Source organism: Pygocentrus nattereri, chromosome 6, assembly GCF_015220715.1.
Source record: "Pygocentrus nattereri isolate fPygNat1 chromosome 6, fPygNat1.pri, whole genome shotgun sequence".
Classification (NCBI taxonomy): Eukaryota; Metazoa; Chordata; class Actinopteri; order Characiformes; family Serrasalmidae; genus Pygocentrus; species Pygocentrus nattereri.
Window position 1 is genome coordinate 21,099,068 of NC_051216.1, and position 19,111 is coordinate 21,118,178.

Below are 19,111 nucleotides of genomic sequence, written 5' to 3' on the forward strand. Positions count from 1 at the left end.
CATGACTCTGCTTGTGAATCTCTAGAGCTCACATTCAACTCCTTTAACTGACTCTAACAGAAGCAAAACAGCAAGCTCAGCTAGTGACCCCCCCCCCTTTTGCCTAAAGGGCTTCCCCCTCTATCTATCTATCTGTCTATCATGTGTATGAATTGTGCAAAAAGGTCAAGATATCATGACACTATTCTTTTTTATATTGATATATCTTTTCAGCTACACATCGTATTTATGTTTCTGTAGTTATGCAGATTATGTTATGCATATTTTTCTTCAGTATAAATATAAGTTAAAATGTGCAGAATTGTGCTCTCTGTAGTTAGAAAATGGGCAATTCATGTAATTTCGCCAAAACGTTTTAATCGCTGATGTTTCTTGTACGTGTAAAGCCCACTCTCAAAAAAGTGTACCATAAAAAATAATAATAATGAAAGTTAATAGTTTGTATATGTGTTACATGAACGGATGAGCCAGTGTAGGGTATTAAACTATAAAAAAGGCATGTTACTGGCCCCTAATTTTTGTTTGTGGTTCTGTAAATGAAAATGAAGGTCAGAAACAGAAAAGCAGTTAAACATGACTAGTTACACCGCTCCACTCTGAACTGCGCTCCCGTTTAAAGACACGCATGCGCTCTACAAGGCTGTGTGTTTCCATAGCAACACGAGCCGGCGCCCCGCCATTGGCTAAAACTTGAAATCCCCCACTTCCAGCGTGGCTGTGTGCGCATTCTCGACCGCTGAGACGCGTGAACGCGCCCACCGGAGCCCCTTGCACGTCCCCGCCAGCCTTCCTCCCCCTCCTCCCCTCCCCCTCCTCCTCCTCGTCATCATCATCGCTACGGCGGCCGAGAGGGCGAAGAGGACGGCGACGGGTCCCCACCCGTGAGCATGGCGGCCGCGGACGCGTCGGTGAGCGGATGAAGAAGAGCGGGACGGAGCCGAAAAGAAAAAGCGCAGATCGGCGCCGCCTTGTCGCTGCGTTGTCGTTCACTTTAACGCAAAAAAACAAATCGCATCGCGTTTCTGTCTCGAGCTCGGAGCTTCCGCTCTCGTCTTCACGTTCGCGTTCTTTGCTCTTTCTTTTTTCCGCAGGCGGCCCCCCAGCCTCTGCGTTTTCCCCCCTCTCTCTCTCTCTCTCTCTCTCCCCCCTCTCGGATGATTTAGGATGGTGAGCTCAGCAGACGCTGCAGCCCGAGTGAAGCCCACCGCGCCGAGAGGAGCGCGCTGATCCACACAGCGCGGCTTTGGGCGCCGCTGGCTGAGCGATGATGGCTCCTGCACTGAAGCGCTGCTGTGGGCTGCACGCCTTTGTGCGCGGCTTGTTTATCTCGGCCAGCTAAAAGCAGCAGCAGCAGGCGCAGCGGCGGCGGCCAGGCTCTCGCCCACATGCCGGACAGCATGGGAGTGCCGCTCTAATAGCCTATCTCAGCCTTTAACTCCCCCCTTTTCCCTCTTCTTCTTTTTTGTTTTCATGTCGAACGCTGCGTGAATAGCTTTCTCTCCCCTCCCTCTTTTTGTCCTTTTTTGTTGTTGCCGTCGTTGAACGTCGCGGCCATGCGCGAATATAAGGTGGTGGTGTTGGGCAGCGGCGGCGTGGGGAAGTCCGCCCTCACCGTGCAGTTCGTCACCGGCACGTTCATCGAGAAGTACGACCCGACCATCGAGGACTTCTACCGCAAGGAGATCGAGGTGGACTCGTCGCCGTCCGTGCTCGAGATCCTGGACACGGCGGGCACGGAGCAGTTCGCCTCCATGAGGGACCTGTATATCAAGAACGGCCAGGGCTTCATCCTCGTGTACAGCCTGGTCAACCAGCAGAGCTTTCAGGACATCAAGCCTATGCGGGACCAGATCATCCGGGTGAAAAGGTGAGGGAAGAGAGAGAGAGGGAGAGAGTGAGTGAGAGAGAGAGTGGGCCTGCAGCAGTCTGACGCAGCTCCTCTCATCCTGCAGCACGGACTGCTGCTGCTTCTTCACCCACTCCCACGTCCTGGGGTGGAGGCAAATAACTGCATGTTCCTCTGGGTTAACAGCCTGCTGTTCTTATTTCATTAGATTGCATTAGTGCGTTCCAGCGCATTTACATTTAGTGCAGAGCACCTGGCTTTGTGGAGTGAGTCAGACACTGAGCTAGACTGGCCCGCAAGAAGGCCTGCTGCTGAAGCTAAAGACTTGATTACTGGGTAGGATTAACCTTTTGAACTCCAGGCTTATTATATAGTTATGTATCTTAAGGTTTATTGTTATGTGACTATTATAAATTGTCTGGTAACTACTATGAATCTAATAGTTATGACAGTGATGAATTAGAGTGTGGGCTCTTGTAGTTTAAGGAGTTAACTTCTTTAACTGCAAGGGCTTGTATATGGACCCAGTGTCATAACTAGAGTGTTGGTTTTGTAGTAATTACTGGGTAATTACAGCGTAATAAGCGGGTAATTACAGAGTAATAAGCCTCATTTCAAAGCTTGGCAGTTTTTAAAGCAGAAATGTCAGATCAGTATTGATGCTGGATGATGTGTCAATATCGAGATTGGTATCGGTATCAGAAAATATGTGAGATTGTGTCATCTCAGAAATCAGAGAAAGGAAGCAAGACATTTGCTGTCTTTGCCCCTCATGGTTACATGTCTCAAGTAGAGACAGTAATTAATTATTCTGTCTACTCAAGACTGCACCATTTGCATCATAATGGCAAATGCTCTCACAGGTGTCCTACCCTTCGCTTGATCACCTTCTTTTCTGATACTGATATTATAACCTTTATATTGGCTGATACAGATACCAGCCTGATATTTATTTTTTTAACTAAGCTTTAAAATGAACTGTTTTTAATTGAAGTTCGTCACTTAAAATGAGCATCTAAAATGAAGATATTTGCTCAAGCTATTCGATCACACTACTATTTCACAGGAAAAGACTCACAGCTAATAACATCTGCAGTGTGAATGAGTTCTATTTCAGACTAGCTCTGATACAGGATTGAATCAGATTGATTCTTTGTTTTCCCTCCTTCTATTCTATTTCAGCATTTTTTGCAGATTTCGGCCAGATACCCATTAATACCAATATGACACCTGTAGTCCAAAGCCTAATCACACTATTACACCCCTTGTAGATCCTATAGTCTGTGAATGTGGAGGTCTGTGCAAGTGTACGTTGTTTCTCATTCTTTTCTCATTCTGACATGCTGATATTGCCACATGTACATTTTACAGCGTGGGATCAGCTGGTCTCGGCCCGAAGAGCCTGAATACACAGGAAACACTGGAAGTGCTTATCTTCCCCTGTAAATTCCTCTGAGTGCGCAAACTAACTATGCGTGTGTGAGCCAGAGCGAGGGAGAGTGCATTTATGAGCGTGCGTCTCAGCAATAAAGAGTCTTACACGGCACCATACACCCATCTGAACTGCAGGTGTGGGCCTGCTACATACTCCACTACTCACACTGTCTCTCCACAGCCACTACTCATTTTAATTTAAGCAATTGTGAGCGCATGCTGCTGTGATCATCCAAACAGAGATCATTTCAAGGAGAGTAGCTGTGTTTATTTCTCTGGAATCAAGCCTCGATATCCAGGCCATTGGAATGTCCTGGAGTTACTGCAGCACCACAGAACCATAAGTGCATCCCTTTGGAACCTAAGGACCCCAAAATTGACTTTTACATCAACGTCAGCATTCCCAAGGTGGAGACTATTCATAGACTTTTCTTGTACTTATGGCAAGACTGTCTATCAGCAGAGGAAAGTCTGAAGTAGACTTGGCAGAGCATTAAGAGGCCAACTGCACAGAGTAATTTAGGCTAATTGATTGCATGTCTGTAACTCCAACTTGGATAAATTTGGATAGGAGGGCATAAATCTTCTTATTTGAAACTGAAACCACGTAGCAAATCTCAAATCAAGATATTAAAGGGGTTCTCCAGCTTTTGTCATCTTAATCTGTATCTGCTGCATCTGTAGCTTATGTGTGACTGTGACAGACAGTGATTACCATGTGCATAGAAAACAACAGAACACCTACTGAGTCAAATGCACATTTTAGTGTTTCAGAACCTGCCCTTCGGCTTCTATTGTAAGTGTCTGTTCTTGTCTTTTTCTAAGTACAAGGAAACACATCAGAATCAATGTCAAGGCAATCGACCATATGTTACAGGTACAGTAGATAAAGACTGTGTTGAAAAATTCAGGAGTAATTCTGTAACTCATTGACCTGTAAATGTATGTATATAGGCCCACACAATTGCCTTCTCTCATAAATTCATAACTTACAAATTGAATCCACAGTGGTTGTTGAATCATTTATGTAGCCAATGAATAATAAGCCGCAAGTTTAATAACTGAATATAAAGCCTGCAGTTTAAGCCATTCTTACTGATACTGGAAATCAGATCTATGTTGGTGTTATATAGTGTCGGAGGCAGTTGTATCCTTCTCCTGGACTGAAGCTCATTAGGGATGGCTCTGAATTGATAGCTTTGTGTTCCTCAGTGGGGCAGCAATAGGAGTAGAGAGGAGAGTGATCATAGGGGCAAGAGTCCAGGCTGTTTGGAAATGTACAGGACTGTGTGTGAAGGACATGTGAGGCCACCAGGGTCAGTCAGTAATGCAGATGGAGAGAAGTTCTCTCTAGAGTCCTTTAGATGGAAGGATGGAAAAGATGCTTTTGTCTGCCTGCTATTCAGAGCAAGGCCCAGGTCCAGAAGGGTCTAGGACACAAGCGTCCTCTCCAATCTCCCCCTCCCTCTTAGCTAGTGTATATCAGTGGAGTGGTCATGTATTATATATAAGCTGTGTCTGTGTCTGCTGGAGCTGCTGTGGGTCTGCACAGCAGCAGAAAGAGCTGCAGTATGGGCCTGGCAGGAACAAGTCCAGTGGGTGTGTGTGTGTATGATAAAAATCTATGGCTATAGGATGTTTACACCTGTAAACGCATGTGTGTTTCAATCTTGGGTTTCTTAAAGCAATATTTTAGACAAAAAATTCAAATTTACACTAGGAAAGCACTGATATGAGAACTGGACTGATGCCAATATCAGATATATTACTGATACTGGTGTTGATGCTGATGAATAAAATGCTAATGTATAAAAAAGGCTAATGTAATTAACTAGTAATGGGAGCTTTTGTGTATTTACCTTCATGCTGCGTGCTATGCCTAAATAGCTTTGTGCTATGCCTAAATCATCACATGCTTGCCTCAAATGACACTGCCAATGTGGTTAAATAGTCTCAAGTAGACTTGCTTATGTGACAGACATGACAGACTGTTATCTATAATGATGGCCAAACATTATCTCACATCTCATACAGGAGTAGCTGCTATCTTAAAGCTTGAATTTTGCTGGTTTGTTCATTTTATAGACAGCACTGTGTCGTACAGGGTCGGAACCCTCAGATTGTCACTGTCCAAAAAAGTCCAAATTTCTAAAATATTAACTTTACAAGTGATGGCAAAAACATTCTTAACCTTTTAAAATCCCAAACTTTTTACATACTAAGGTTTATTATTCAATAACTACAGGGACTTCAGTTCAATTTAGCTGAGATAAACGTAGTTTATAGAAGCGTGTAATACAACTTTAAAAAGTTAACCTTTAGCATAAGTTAATATAAAGTAATTATGGTGTATTTCTGTTGATGCATCCATCATTAATTTTTTTAAACAATACAAAGGGCAGCTGCAACGCTCCAATGATTTAGAAAAAAAATGAAGATACTTTTTTTTTTTTTGACAGTGACAATATACCGACATTTGTATAAGGTAGACTATTTGAGATTACTTAACTCAGTATGATTTGAGGCAAGTGTAATGATGTAAATTTGAGAGGATTTTGTGTGGGATTATCACTGTAATAGTAGCCAGTTGATAGCATGTTTGTATATGTGCACACACATCATTAACTCTGACACTATAGGGGAAATAAATGGGGAAATGCATTAAGAAGTAACTGGAACATTACAGGTTGTTTGATTAATCCCAGGCTTTGTTTGTGGAAGCGAAGCCCCCACCCCAGTCTGTGGTGCTGCTCTAAAAGCCAGTCAAACCGTAGTCTATAACTCCTCCACCATTGTGCAGGCAGGTGTATGCACACACAATCCTTAACTGTGTCACTGGATCAGGAAAATGGGGGAATACAGTGGGAAGTATTTGGAACATTGCATGTGATTTGTCTGGGCGCTTTAGCCAAACAGCTGCCTATAGCTCATCCACCCTTATGCAGGTGTTCTAGTACTACGTGTGTTTTCATTTAAATGCTGTGCATATACAAATACCGTTTATTTTTAGTTGAAGTCCCTGGATGAATTGACTGCTGTGTATTTTATTTCGCTGTCATAGCCTGAGGGCAGAGCCATGCGTTTTCCTTCATCAGCTGTACAGCAGCATTCTCCAGCTAATCTCATTCTGTTCAACGTGATCTAACTGAGAACGCTTTAGACGAGGATTGTATAGTCTTTCAACTCATACATGAATAATGCTCAAAATTTTAACAATCAAATTTCAAATTTACAATTTCCTCTGCTACAAATGCATTTGATCGGTCAATCAATCATGCACTCATGTTATTTGTCATTTTTGGTGTCCAAAGTTTTTTGTGCTGGAGCTACAAGGTTAATGTAGTCAACAAGTGATGGAAGCATATACATGTGAAACTGCAGTGTAAATCATCACAGTCTTACCTCAAACTGTGTTGAGACATTAAAGGGGAATTCAAATTTTTTCCCCAAAAATTTCTGTATAATTAAATAGTTAACATAAACAAACTCATTCAGAGTGGTTTGATGTGAAGTGTGTAATTTTAGAGAAACATGCCGAGTCAGAATAGTTCACAGTTATGGTGATAGAAACCAGACGTCCAAAGTATTTTATGTCTCTGAAAGGAAATACATGAAATGGTTATTAATACAGCCTGATGCCTGAGGCATGGTTGTATGATATTTTTTATGAACACAAGGCTATCTTTAAAATTCACAGTGATACATACAGGCCAATATAAGACAAAATAGTCCCCAAAGGAATTTTTTTTTCAGATTTATAACTATTTTATCCTCATCAGCATTGCATACAAAAACCCAGAAGACATGTAAGCTCACTTGTGGTTGTGTGTAGTAAAGAAACTGGGAATGTTTGGAATGTAGGCACCAGGGATGCGGGAAAACTTGATTCTTAGATGCATTGCGATGCACTGTGAATGATTCTGAATCGATTCATAAATGTAAAAATTTTTTGAAATATTTAATTTATACCGTAATGTTGATGGAAAATAAAAAGCAGAACTTGTAAGTGGATAAGTGCAGTGGTGGCACATAACACAACACAGCTGGATGAGCTAGAAATCTGACCGGCACACTCTGCATTAAAGCCAGTTTCAGTCAGGAGTCACAACCCCAAATGTTAAGAAGAGACATTTTGTCCTTTGAACAAAATCAAACCACCGTGGGAGCCACAACATTTAATGGCCAATATGTCTCAGTGTGTGCTGATGTCCTAGTATAGGCTAAAAAATATGAACGGAAAAGCAGATTTACTTTGCTTTTTGAAAGCACCTGTTGTAAAAAGCGCTACATAAATAAACTGCTTGCTTGCTCTGCTTTAAGCTTTAGCTAAAAGCTAAAACCGTCTCCGCCAGAAAACCTTTCCTCAGAAGTAGAGCGATTGTAAAATGTCTCCCAACATTCGGCTGTTTTACGAGGCTGAAGTCACTTCTCATTTGCCAGCTTCTTGTTTGAATTTTCCCGTTCCACCTTAAATTCTGCCTGAGGCACCGAATGTAGCTGCTGCACCATTTAAGGTGGAACAAGGAAATTTGAAAGAGAAACGGCTTCATCTTCACAACTTTTTAGTGTCTCCCATTGCAGATTTAACATTCCAGGAAACCAACTGCAAGTCCATTCGTCTCCAAATGTTTGTCTTATATCTCTGTCTTTTCGTAGCTACTAGTGAGGCGAGACTTTTTTGCTATGTTATATTTTATTTTATTTTATTGTACTGCACTCTGTATTGTAGTTTATTGTATTGTATCTTATTGTTATTGTATTGCATTGAATGGCACAGAGTTCTGCGTTCAACTCTGTTTCTTTTTCTCTGGGTATCTACAGTGACTTTTGTTTCTAGCAGTATCTGAGCTCAGGACTGTCTTTTTCTCTAAGCTGTTGGTAACTAGCAAAGATACTTTCTCTAGATTGACAAAGCACTTCTTGTAAGTCGCTCGGGATAAGAGCGTCTGCTAAATGCTGTAAATGTAAATGTAAATGCTATGTGACCTGCAGTCTACACGCTATTTCTCAGTTGTTGAGAACCAGGGCTTTTGCGCTATGTTGCACACTTTGGAGCAGAAATTCATCGTCCAGTCTTGAAGATATTTTACTGACAAAGTGACTACAACGAGACCAGAACCGAAATTATAAAGTCACTGAATTAAACAGGTAGCACTGCTGTAACATGTGCTGCATGGACATCCATTACCACTGGATCTTATGTCACCCTAACAGCGCATTTTATAGTAGATTAGTGGCAGCAGCGTCTCAAACAAGAGCAGTGAATGAGAGCCTTCTAGATCACTTCCATTTGATTTATTAATAAAAGATATTGGAAGTAAATTCATTATGGATCATTACAAATACTTTGCTTTAAAACTACCAAAAATATAAATCCTGTATAGGAAAAAAAGATGCATTGATAATCGTTTTATAATCGCATCGCAGCCCTCTGAATTGTAATCAAATCGTGAGGTGCCACTGATTCCCCCTCAGCAGCAATGATTCTCCACCCATCAGCACTAATTCCCCACCCAGCAGCACTAATTCCCCACCCAGCAGCACTAATTCTCCACCCAGCAGCACTAATTCCCCACCCAGCAGTACTGATTCCTTTGCAGCAGCACTTATTTTCCACCTGTCAGCATTGATCCCCCCCATCAGCACTGACTCTCCACCCATCATGCAGTGATTCTCCTCCCAGCAGTACTGATTCTCCACCAAGGAGTACTGATTCCCCACTCAGCAGCACTGATTCCACCACAGTAGGGCTTATTCTCCACTAATCAGCACTGATCCCCCCCATCAGCACTGATTTGCCAACAATAAGAACTGATTTTCCATTTAGCTGCACTGATTCTCCACTCAGCATTTCTGATTCTCCATTAAGCAGCACTGATTCTCTACCCAGCAGTATTGATTCTCCACTCAGCAGGACTGATTCTATTCCCAGCAGCACTAATTCTCCACTCAGCAGCACGGAGTCTCCACCCGGCGGTACTGATTCTCTCCCCAGCATTTCTGATTCTCCACTCTGCAGGAGTGATTCTCTACCCAGCAGTACTGATTCTCCACTCTGCAGGACTGATTCTCTACCCAGCAGTACTGATTCTCCACTCTGCAGGACTGATTCTCTACCCAGCAGCACCGATTCTCCACACAGCAGCATTGATTTTCTCTACCCAGCAGCACTGATCCCACCCAGCAGTACTGATTCTCCACCTAGCAGCACTGATTCGCCACCGAACAGTACTGATTTGCCCCCAGCAGTACTCATTCTTCACCCAGCAGTACTGATTTTCCACTCAGCAGCATTGATTCTGTACCCAGCAGCACATATTCTCCACCGAACAGTACTGATTTGCCCCCAGCAGTACTGATTCTCCACCCAGCAGCACTGATTCTCTACCCAGCAGCACTGATTCTCTACCCAGCAGCACTGATTCTCCACCCATCAGCACTGATTCTCCACTCAGCAGCACTGATTCTCAACTAGCAGCACTGATCCACCCAGCAAAGCTTGGAGCAGCACCTCCCGCACAGACACTCTAACCTCCCCCTGTTATGAAAGACGTAAGGTCTCCAAAGCAACTGCCATCTCCACCCCCCCTGCCTCCACTCATTGCTCCCAACAACAGCGCTCAGCATGCTCTGCGCTGAGACCACCACTATAATCAGTGATTTATTTAAAGAGCTGCGTGTGGGGGTGAGCGTGTGTGTGGCGGATTGTATTTTTTTTTTTCTGGGCATGGGCCCATTTGGTGTAAAAATAGTTCACTGTGGGGTTTGGACCTCACATGTGACAGCCTGATTTTCACACAGTCACAAACCTGTGACACACACAACATCTCTGACCACCTGCAGAGTTTATGTGGTGCTAGCATGCAAGTGGTACATAGTACAGTACTCAAACGCTCAGGGGCTGCTGTGTGTTCCACACTACAATTCCCCACTCTCATAACTACAAAATGTACATTTTAGGCTTACAGTGTTTACCACATAATTGATATTAGTTACAGAATGAAAAGTCTTACGATTAGTAACTGAATTAGCCAGTAGTTTAAAGGGCTAAAGAACAAAGCATGAAATCGTTTTTCATTAACCATTTAACATACAGAGTTATTATTGTTGTTTTGTTGTAGTTTTTATAGTAATAGTAATTTAATTTGATTTGTGCTCTGTACTGATTCGAGGCTGCTCTTTTCACTTTCTGCTTCTTTCAGTGTCAATGAATGGCAAACACATGGTGAAATTGTAAAGTGGAGTAATTGTATCGGTGGCAATGGAGATTTGTACTGAGTCCAAGTCAGCAGAAAATGCTGGATTGGATATCAGAGGGGAAAAAAGAATGAATCTGATCCGATCCTGTAACAAATCTAGCCTGAAATAGCACACTGTGTATTCCTTCCTGTGAGGTAGTAGAGTATTTTTAAGACGTTTGAGTACACTTCTACATGTTCCTAATTAAAGTGCATAATTTAAGTTTTTTTTAAAGTTTTGAAGCATTTTAAAGCTTAGCGGCTTTAGGGGAAGAAATATCAGATCAGTGTCAGTATCAGCTGATGCTCCAGTTTTCAATATCTGTACCAGTATTGTAAAAGAACATGTGTTATCATGCCATCTCTGATGTAAAAGATCATTTTTCGTTCTGTAGAACAAGAGTGTATGTACATCAACTTTTCATCATTTTAAAAAATAATCAAGTAATTCTGGTACTTACTGGCACAATGTTGTCTGCAGGAAACGGCTTGTTTGACTGAATTTCTCTGCTTTCTTCAATGAGCTGCGAGTGAGACTAATGAATATTAAATTACACCAAGCTTGTGTTATTACAAGTAATAATGGTGACTTTTAAGTGTTTTGGTTCTTACCAAAGCACAGTGCTTTTTATCTGTTAACAAATAAATGAAAAATGCATTTATTTCTTTTGCTTATTTTACATTAAACCTTTGCCTCCTTGCTGTTTGATCATTAGCATGGAAATAGGATGCTCCCACTGAGACCCCGCTCTTCTGTGTTAACAATCAATCTGTCCCATCTCCATCTTAACTCTCAGGTGGAGCTCATACTGTTCCTGCTTTACCCAGAGCAGACAGAAGGTGACAGAGAAGGAGAGAGAGAAAGCGACAGTGTGTGTGTGTGTGTGTGTTTGAGAGAGAGAGAGAGAGAGAGAGAGAGAGAGAGAGAGTGACAGCAAGAGTGACAGTAAGAGAGAGAGTGCAGTTCGGTCAGATCCCCTCCAACACATCAAAGTGTTGTGTGCTGATTTTATCAGTCTGTTCATGTGTGTTCCTCAGAGTGGTCAGGCTAAACAGCACTGAGATCAGACTCTAGCCTGGTCCTCATAATGAGTAGGGATGGAAAGATCAGTCAGCAACAGATTTTAATCACAATATTTTCCTGAATGTGAGCTGATCTGTGATACACAGTATGTGAGCCAGATTTTACTACATGTTAGCATAGAAACACATAATCAGACAGGCAGGTTTTTAAGTGATGCCAATAAAATAACAGTAGGAGGGCTTTAAAGAAATGATTTGGCAATAAATTTGATTTCCATAGATTACCCCTTATGTTGTCAATCAGCCACCTGCTTGGTGTCCAAGTTTAGAACTGGAACGTTGCTAATGTTGCTAACAAACTAAGTCAATAATCACCCAAATCTTTCCCTTAAATACATTTACAAAACTTCTCTCAACCCACTCAAACAGGTGTTGATTTTTCACCAAACAGCTCCTTTAATTCCAAGCCAAAATGATAGCTATATCTGCTTTTTATCCTCTTTTCTGTTAGTAATGCGATTTTTCAGTGGCTGGAAATTCCGCAGTTTTTATTTTGTTCATGTCACAAACTACCATTTTGAACAAGCAAATATATGAATAGGTGTATATTTCACATTTCAGTCATTTTTTATTGTTGCTCTGATGAAACAAATCAATAATAAGCCCTTAGAGATCTGAACACTGTTCTTTTCTCGCTCAGAAAACATCACAGTTCATTGCGCAATAAAGGCAGCATCATGTTTCTTTTATGTAGTATAAGCTCTTCTTCCACATGCTGATTTATTTTACTGTGGACATGTTGTAACTATTCTAGAGCTGAATGAGTTATGTGGGACATTACCATAGTTTCTGAAAATATTGCCAGTGAGACGTTAGATAAGATTGATATGGATTAATACAAGTACATCACCCATCAGAGTACAGGACATTCAGAATTCTACTGCTTTATATCTCACCTAAAGTCACACCGTGCAAGAGAGACTCCAGGACAGTCCTGATTGCAACAGTTGCAACCTTATCCAATTTAAAATGCTTAGTATGGTTATTTGTCATATATTAAATCTTGTGTCTAAGTGTAATTTAAGGCCTGTGTTCAGTGTTAATCTTAAAAAAAGGAGGGTGCGTGCGAAAGGACCACTATCTTAAATTGGTTACACCAGCCATTATCTTAAGCATTAATCATTTCTAACTACCTTGTGTGTTCATGTCTAGGTACTTAACATCCCTCTGATTCAGGCAGTATCAACCTTACACAACAGTGATTGGCCCACCCCTGTGTAATGATCAGCGACTGTCTTCCTCAGTGCCGGAGCCTCACCCGCGATCACAGCCGCTTTTTTACATACACTCTTGCACACTACCATGCGTGTTTTTCGCCTTTCAGAAAATGGTGAATAATTTAATGGCATCAATATTTCATACAGTAAAGCCAATGCGTAATGAGGGAGGGCGAGTCTCTTCTCCTGTGATGCTGTTTGTTCCGTTTGACAGAGGGGTGAAGGAGGAGCAAGTGTCCCCGGTGCTCTGTGCATTTGAAATGAGCATACTGTCATGCCAAGCTACCCAACCTCCAGATATCATACAACATTTACTGCCACCGTGATCGTTATTGTTATCATGCTGATTCATCTTACACTATATTGCCAAAAGTATTCGCTCGTCACACGTATATGAAATTGAATGACATCCTATTCTTAATCCATAGGGTTTACTATGATGTCGGCCCACCTTTTGCACTCTTCCACATCAAACTCGCTCATCCATGTCTTTATGGACCTTGCTTTGTGCAGTGGTGCACAGTCATGTTGGAAAAGGAAGGGGCCATCCCCAAACTGTTCCTACAAAGTTGGGAGCATGAAATTGTCCAAAATCTCTTGGTCTGCTGAAGCATTAAGAGTTTCTTTCACTGGAACTAAGGGGCAGAGCCAAACTCCTGAGAAACAGCAAAACACCATAATCCCCATAATAACTTGTTGTAGAGGTGGCATCCTATCACGGTACCACGCTGGAATTCACTGAGCTCCTGAGAGCAGCCCATTCTTTCACTAATGTTTGTAGAAGTAGTCTGCATGCCTAGGTGCTAGGTTTTATACATCTGTGGCCATGGAAGTGACTGGAACACCTGAATTCAATTATTTGGATGGGCGAGTAAATACTTTTGGAAATATAGTATAGCTTTTGCATGGTCATGACCCCACTGGTTTTGCAGAACTTTGTGCAGCTAAATTCAAGCAGTGGGCAGCAGAGGTACAGAAGCTGAGAACCACTAGGACCACAGCTGAGTCAAAGACAGGAACCTATTGGTCTACATGATAAGCAGTCCCACTGTTTATATAACATGCAGAAATATGGCCAGGCCTGGGTCCCCATTCATTTTAAACCTTACAGCCGTTCTCACGTTATGTGGCCTTTTATTCAACTTGTTATTTTCATAACTGCATGACTGACAATCATAGTAGTTATCATGTAATATTATTGTAATTACTGAATAATTAGCCTAAAAAAATGAATCTTGAGATTAATAACTGAATAATTAACCTGAAGCTTACTATACATGATTTGTATTATTTAACAGTTCACATGTATAGGAACTATACACATTAAGAACCATAATTATTTCATGAGGTAAATGTACTAGATAAAGCCGAAAGTAACATTGTGATATGCAATCGTGAGATAAGCTTCAACAAATAGAAATAAAGGAATTAAATTCCACAATTATTCTGCGTAATTTTGCATAATTCAGTAGGTACAATGTTAACAAAGTCTTTCACTGTGGTTTAAATCGAACTGCGATGTTCTAGAAAGTCATAACTGTTCGCAGTGATGATGGTAGGACCAAGATGTCTAAAGTTTTAACGCCTTTTAAAGGTACCTCACAGTCAGTTATTGCACAAAACAGTTACATATAACTTCTCTGATGTTTGAGACATTAGCTTACCTTATTTATAAAATACGATCTTGGCCTAAAACCTGGTTTTTAATGGCAGAGTGGTACATGAAGAGCATTATAAGGAAAAATAGTCCTCAAAGTCCTCAATTAATACAATTTACCACCATCTATTTTATTAACATAACATAATTAGAAGATGTGTGTAGGTTAATTTGTCATTTTAGATAGTAAATGAAATATATGTATGTGCATTGTAGACATTTTGACCCCTGGCTCCCATCACCACTTCCACTTTGTGGAAATTTTGTATCATTTATGTTTTGTGTAAATGTGGAAGAGGTGGGATGCAACACGCTGTGGCTCCTTCACAAGCCTTTCAGCTCTGAATGTAACAGTCCTGCTGATCACTCTCAGCCATTACTGCTCCTCACCAGGAGATTATGCTGAGCAGCACTGCAGCATGTTGCCTAGAATCCATGTATTCTTTCCCTCTGTTAGTGGGATATTTATTGCTGTTGCGAGGCCAATCGAAAGCACAAGTGCAACATAATGGGATTTCACATCTTACTGATGCTCTGCTGTTGTTCTGCTTGCACACAGTGAATTTCCAGGTACCTCAGAGTTCAGCTGTGATGTTCTTTCTGAGGCTGCTGATTTCTGGGTGTGGCACACAGAGGCTGGTTTCCCGGCAGGCACACCCTTCCCACTTGCTCAGCATCATTAGTCTGAATTTTCTTCTTGGCTTCTTACTGTTCAGTGATTGTAAATTATTCTGTATCTACTTTGAAACTAATATGTAGTTTTTGTAATTATGAGAGTGAGGAATTGAAGTGTGGCAACACACAAGCAGTGTATATGCAGTTTAAAGCCATACTTTGTAGAAAAGTTGAGTTTCCCATTTCCGTTTATGTCTCATGTAGTTGATCAGTCATTTCTTCTTTAGTTTTGCTCTGGAACTATGGTGCTAAAGTAATGTAAAGGAATCCCCTTTAGTTTGCACTGTGCAAACTGCTTACCTAAATAATCACACTTGCACCAAACTGTGCTGAGTTCTTCAGTAATCTCAGACACACTTGCATACGCAGCTTCCTATACTTAACAACATACTAGCTGTGTTTACATGCAAAGGATTTCGCCACTCCAATTGAATGCATTCAGATTATAGCATCATGTGAGTCCTGGCAGTGTGTTACCTGAGTGGTGCACTTTTCAAATTATGTCAGACTCAGGAAAATGTACTTCACATTTGCTTATTAAAGAAGGGACGAGAGGAAGATGTCGTGTTCTGAGACACAAGTTGGTCTTTTAAAGTTTAAAGCAATTTTTTGTCCGCTCTGCAGACCAGATTCTGCTCCAGAACGTTCTAAACTTTCACTATGACGAGACGCACATGCACAGAACGTACGTACACGTATCAGATACAGACATGGTTATTATTCTATTTACTGGATTATTTACAGGGTTACCCACCTCGTTCAATAGCCTCAATTAGACTAGTCTTTGCCAGTTTAAGTGTATACATGGACATATTCTATTCCGATTAAGTTATTAGTTAGATTATTAACAGATTATTAGGCTGCACGTAAACATGGTTATTGTCATCTAAATAAAGGATGAAAGAAAGAGACAAAATTCAGGTTTCTTCTACTGCTTTTTACATACGTGATTATTTGTTTTGTCCATTTTTATTGATATCAGAATAACAGAAACTACAAGTGGGCAGAATGACAATTTTATCATTATTGTGATACATTTGTCACTGATAGACAGTATGCTTTTCTGAGCATTTTGTGGATTTCATCTATAGTTGAAGAACAACTGAACATTGCTTTAAAAAGAGAGCATAATTAGTCCTGTTTTAAACTGGATTTAGTGCAGCGCAGTTTGTGAAATGCTGAGCAAAAACATCTACCCAAGCATTTTTATGGTACTTTACATGCGCCACTACTAGTGCATTGTGTCCATGTGTGAGAAAACTATGATACTTATTGTGTATCTTAAAAAATGTTTTTAAGTATCTTGATATGGTATTTTTAAAATATTATCCACCCCATCAGGAACCACATAATCTAGTCTTTTTGAGATTACTTAACTAGTTACTTAACATGATGTAAGAGAAACGTGTCTCGATTTAGGCACAGTGCTAATTAATGTGAATATATATTGTTTGTTAGCTACATTAGCCTCACTGCTCCAGCAAAGTTCTGACACCAAACATGTCTTGGGTGATTGACTACATTTGGGGAGAACTGTGTAAATGATATTTTTTGCTGAACTATCACTAGTGGTGGGCAATATGATAATATTTGTCATTATCATGATAAATTACATTTGGGTGTTGTCAATACTTAAACACTAACTAACTGCTTCATTATAAAGAGGTCTTAATTAAGGAATTATTGCATTATATTAAGGCAGCAACGCTGTTGTAACTTATCAAACCTCAGAAAAACGAAATGTCAAGATGCATTACAAGTTTTATGAAATGTCTTTGAGCATGTTTTTGCATACTGCCTCCTCTTAACTACTGCTTTAAAAGATTACAGATAAAAAAAGAGCCTGAGTGAGTGTGACTGTGTTTTTGTTCTTTTTTCTGTTCCTCAGGTATGAGAAGGTGCCAGTGATCCTGGTGGGGAATAAGGTGGATCTGGAGAGTGAGCGGGAGGTGTCGGTGAGTGAAGGTCAGGCTCTAGCTGAGGAGTGGGGCTGCCCTTTCATCGAGACTTCCGCCAAGAGCAAGACTATGGTGGACGAACTGTTCGCCGAGATCGTCCGGCAGATGGACTACGCAGCGCAGCCGGACAAAGACGATCCCTGCTGCTCCTCCTGCAATATACAATAACCCTCCTGAGCGAGGACTCACACACACCCACACACTCTCTCTGTACACACACACACGCACACATTTACCAACATGGTCAAACACATACAGGCGTACACAAGAGTTTCAGTGGATGTTCTTTTTTGGTGCATCAGTTTTATCATAGTGTAATTAATTCTGGCATATATGTCCAAGACTGAATGGGGAAAATGTGAGGAATTTTTGTCACTTTATTAACTGACTGACTTAATACTGAACCACAGAGAAGTGCACTGGCCTTATGAGTGTTCCATTTCCTGATGGAGTAGGAGACGTCTGCGGGATTTACTGGTCTCGTACGGTTTGCTACTTCTCTCTGCAGCACTATTTAGCCATTGTTTTATTTTTTGTTTGTTGTTGTTGTTTTTTCATTTGTAAGTTCTTTTCTTGTTGATCTGACCCACTTTTGTTGGAAGGTTGAAGAGGTGAGTGTCTCTGACCGTTTGTCTGAGACAGAGCAATGAAATCAGCCTCCTCAACCTCAAGCATTAAACTTTAATGAAAGATTGATTAGAGTGAAAAAGAGAGGATGATACACGCACTCCACTGACACTACCAAAAAAAACTTCAAAGGCCTCCTGTTTTCTCTTCTTTTTTTTAGTCTCTGATTGTTCTCATGAATGGGACTGCAGGCCGATTCTGTGCTTTTTCATGAACATCAGTGTGATGGTGCTGTGTCTCAGTTGTGTTTCCTCTTTTTTTTTTTTTTTTTTTTTTTTTTGGAGATGTCACAGAACTTGGACAACAGAATGCCCAGGACTCCTTTAGTTTCAGTGGAACTATAGTTTCTATTATTGCGTTAATAGCATTTAAATTTCGCTCGGAAAAAAAAAAATCTTTTGTTTCTGAAAGTTAGGTTATACATTTTCTCAAATGGTGCCATTGGACTCCACTCTCCTCTCAGTGTTTCACCAACAGGGGTATGAGAAGAGAAACCATCTCAAACTGATAGCGGAAGAAGTCACTGACGATGATGATGATTATAATGACAAGGATGACGAAGATGGCGGTAGTGTAAATACATTTATGGACGTTGCCAGTTCTGTTCCTGCATCTTCTCCCCTGCTGGGGGCTGTGGACTACATGCATGGTCAGAAACTGGCGGGCAGATGAAGCGAGTGAGATTCCCGAAGGCGGTTTGAAAAGTTTGAGCCAAACACGACGATCACTCCTGTCTAACCAGAGGAGCGAGGTGCTGTGTATTCATTGTTGATTTTCTATTTTTTTATGTGAACATTTACTCTCTACCCTTTCCTGAATGAATGGTGACACTCTTTCATTTGGCACCTCAATAAAGTGTGTTCAACACGTCATCCACCTTCTCTTTACAGCTTCTTTCCTTGGTTCTAAAGGAGGTAGATTGTATCCTCTGCACCTGTCTGTGCACAGATATTTTTGGGAGCAGGGGCACCAGACTTCTCAGTGTCTCTGTAAGAGAAAAATGGCATGAATGTGAATGCAAGTTCATTTACAGCATATGGCAGACACTTTTATCCAGACAGTCTAATCATATTTGAGAGGAAAGTAAAGGTAGTGTTGGGAGTCTTTCCCAAAGTAGACTAAGATGTTGCCATTTCTGCCAGAGCAGAGAACGCATCTTCAGCATACACTCTCAGAAATAAAGGTCTGAAACTGTCACTGGGGCAGGACCACTCGTCACTGAGGTGGTACCTTCAAGTGTACATGTCAGGACCTTTAGTCAGGAAACAAGTGTACCATAATTCATTGAAATATTTCTCTGCACCCCGTCTCATCTCCAGGCTTTTTATTTTATTGTTATTGTTAAGCTACATTTCGCTTGGAAAAACTTACTTAAG

The 19,111-nt window shown here is 41.1% G+C and overlaps 1 protein-coding gene across 1 annotated transcript; it reads left to right on the top strand.

The window, feature by feature from the left end:
- The first annotated feature begins 906 nt into the window (after positions 1–906).
- On the top strand, positions 907–18,607 carry LOC108424337 (ras-related protein Rap-2a). Its single transcript, XM_017692300.2, has 2 exons — positions 907–1,867; positions 17,039–18,607. The coding sequence occupies exons 1-2, from the start codon at positions 1,554–1,556 to the stop codon at positions 17,274–17,276; spliced, it is 552 nt and encodes a 183-aa protein (XP_017547789.1). The 5' UTR covers positions 907–1,553; the 3' UTR covers positions 17,277–18,607.
- Positions 18,608–19,111: the final 504 nt, after the last annotated feature.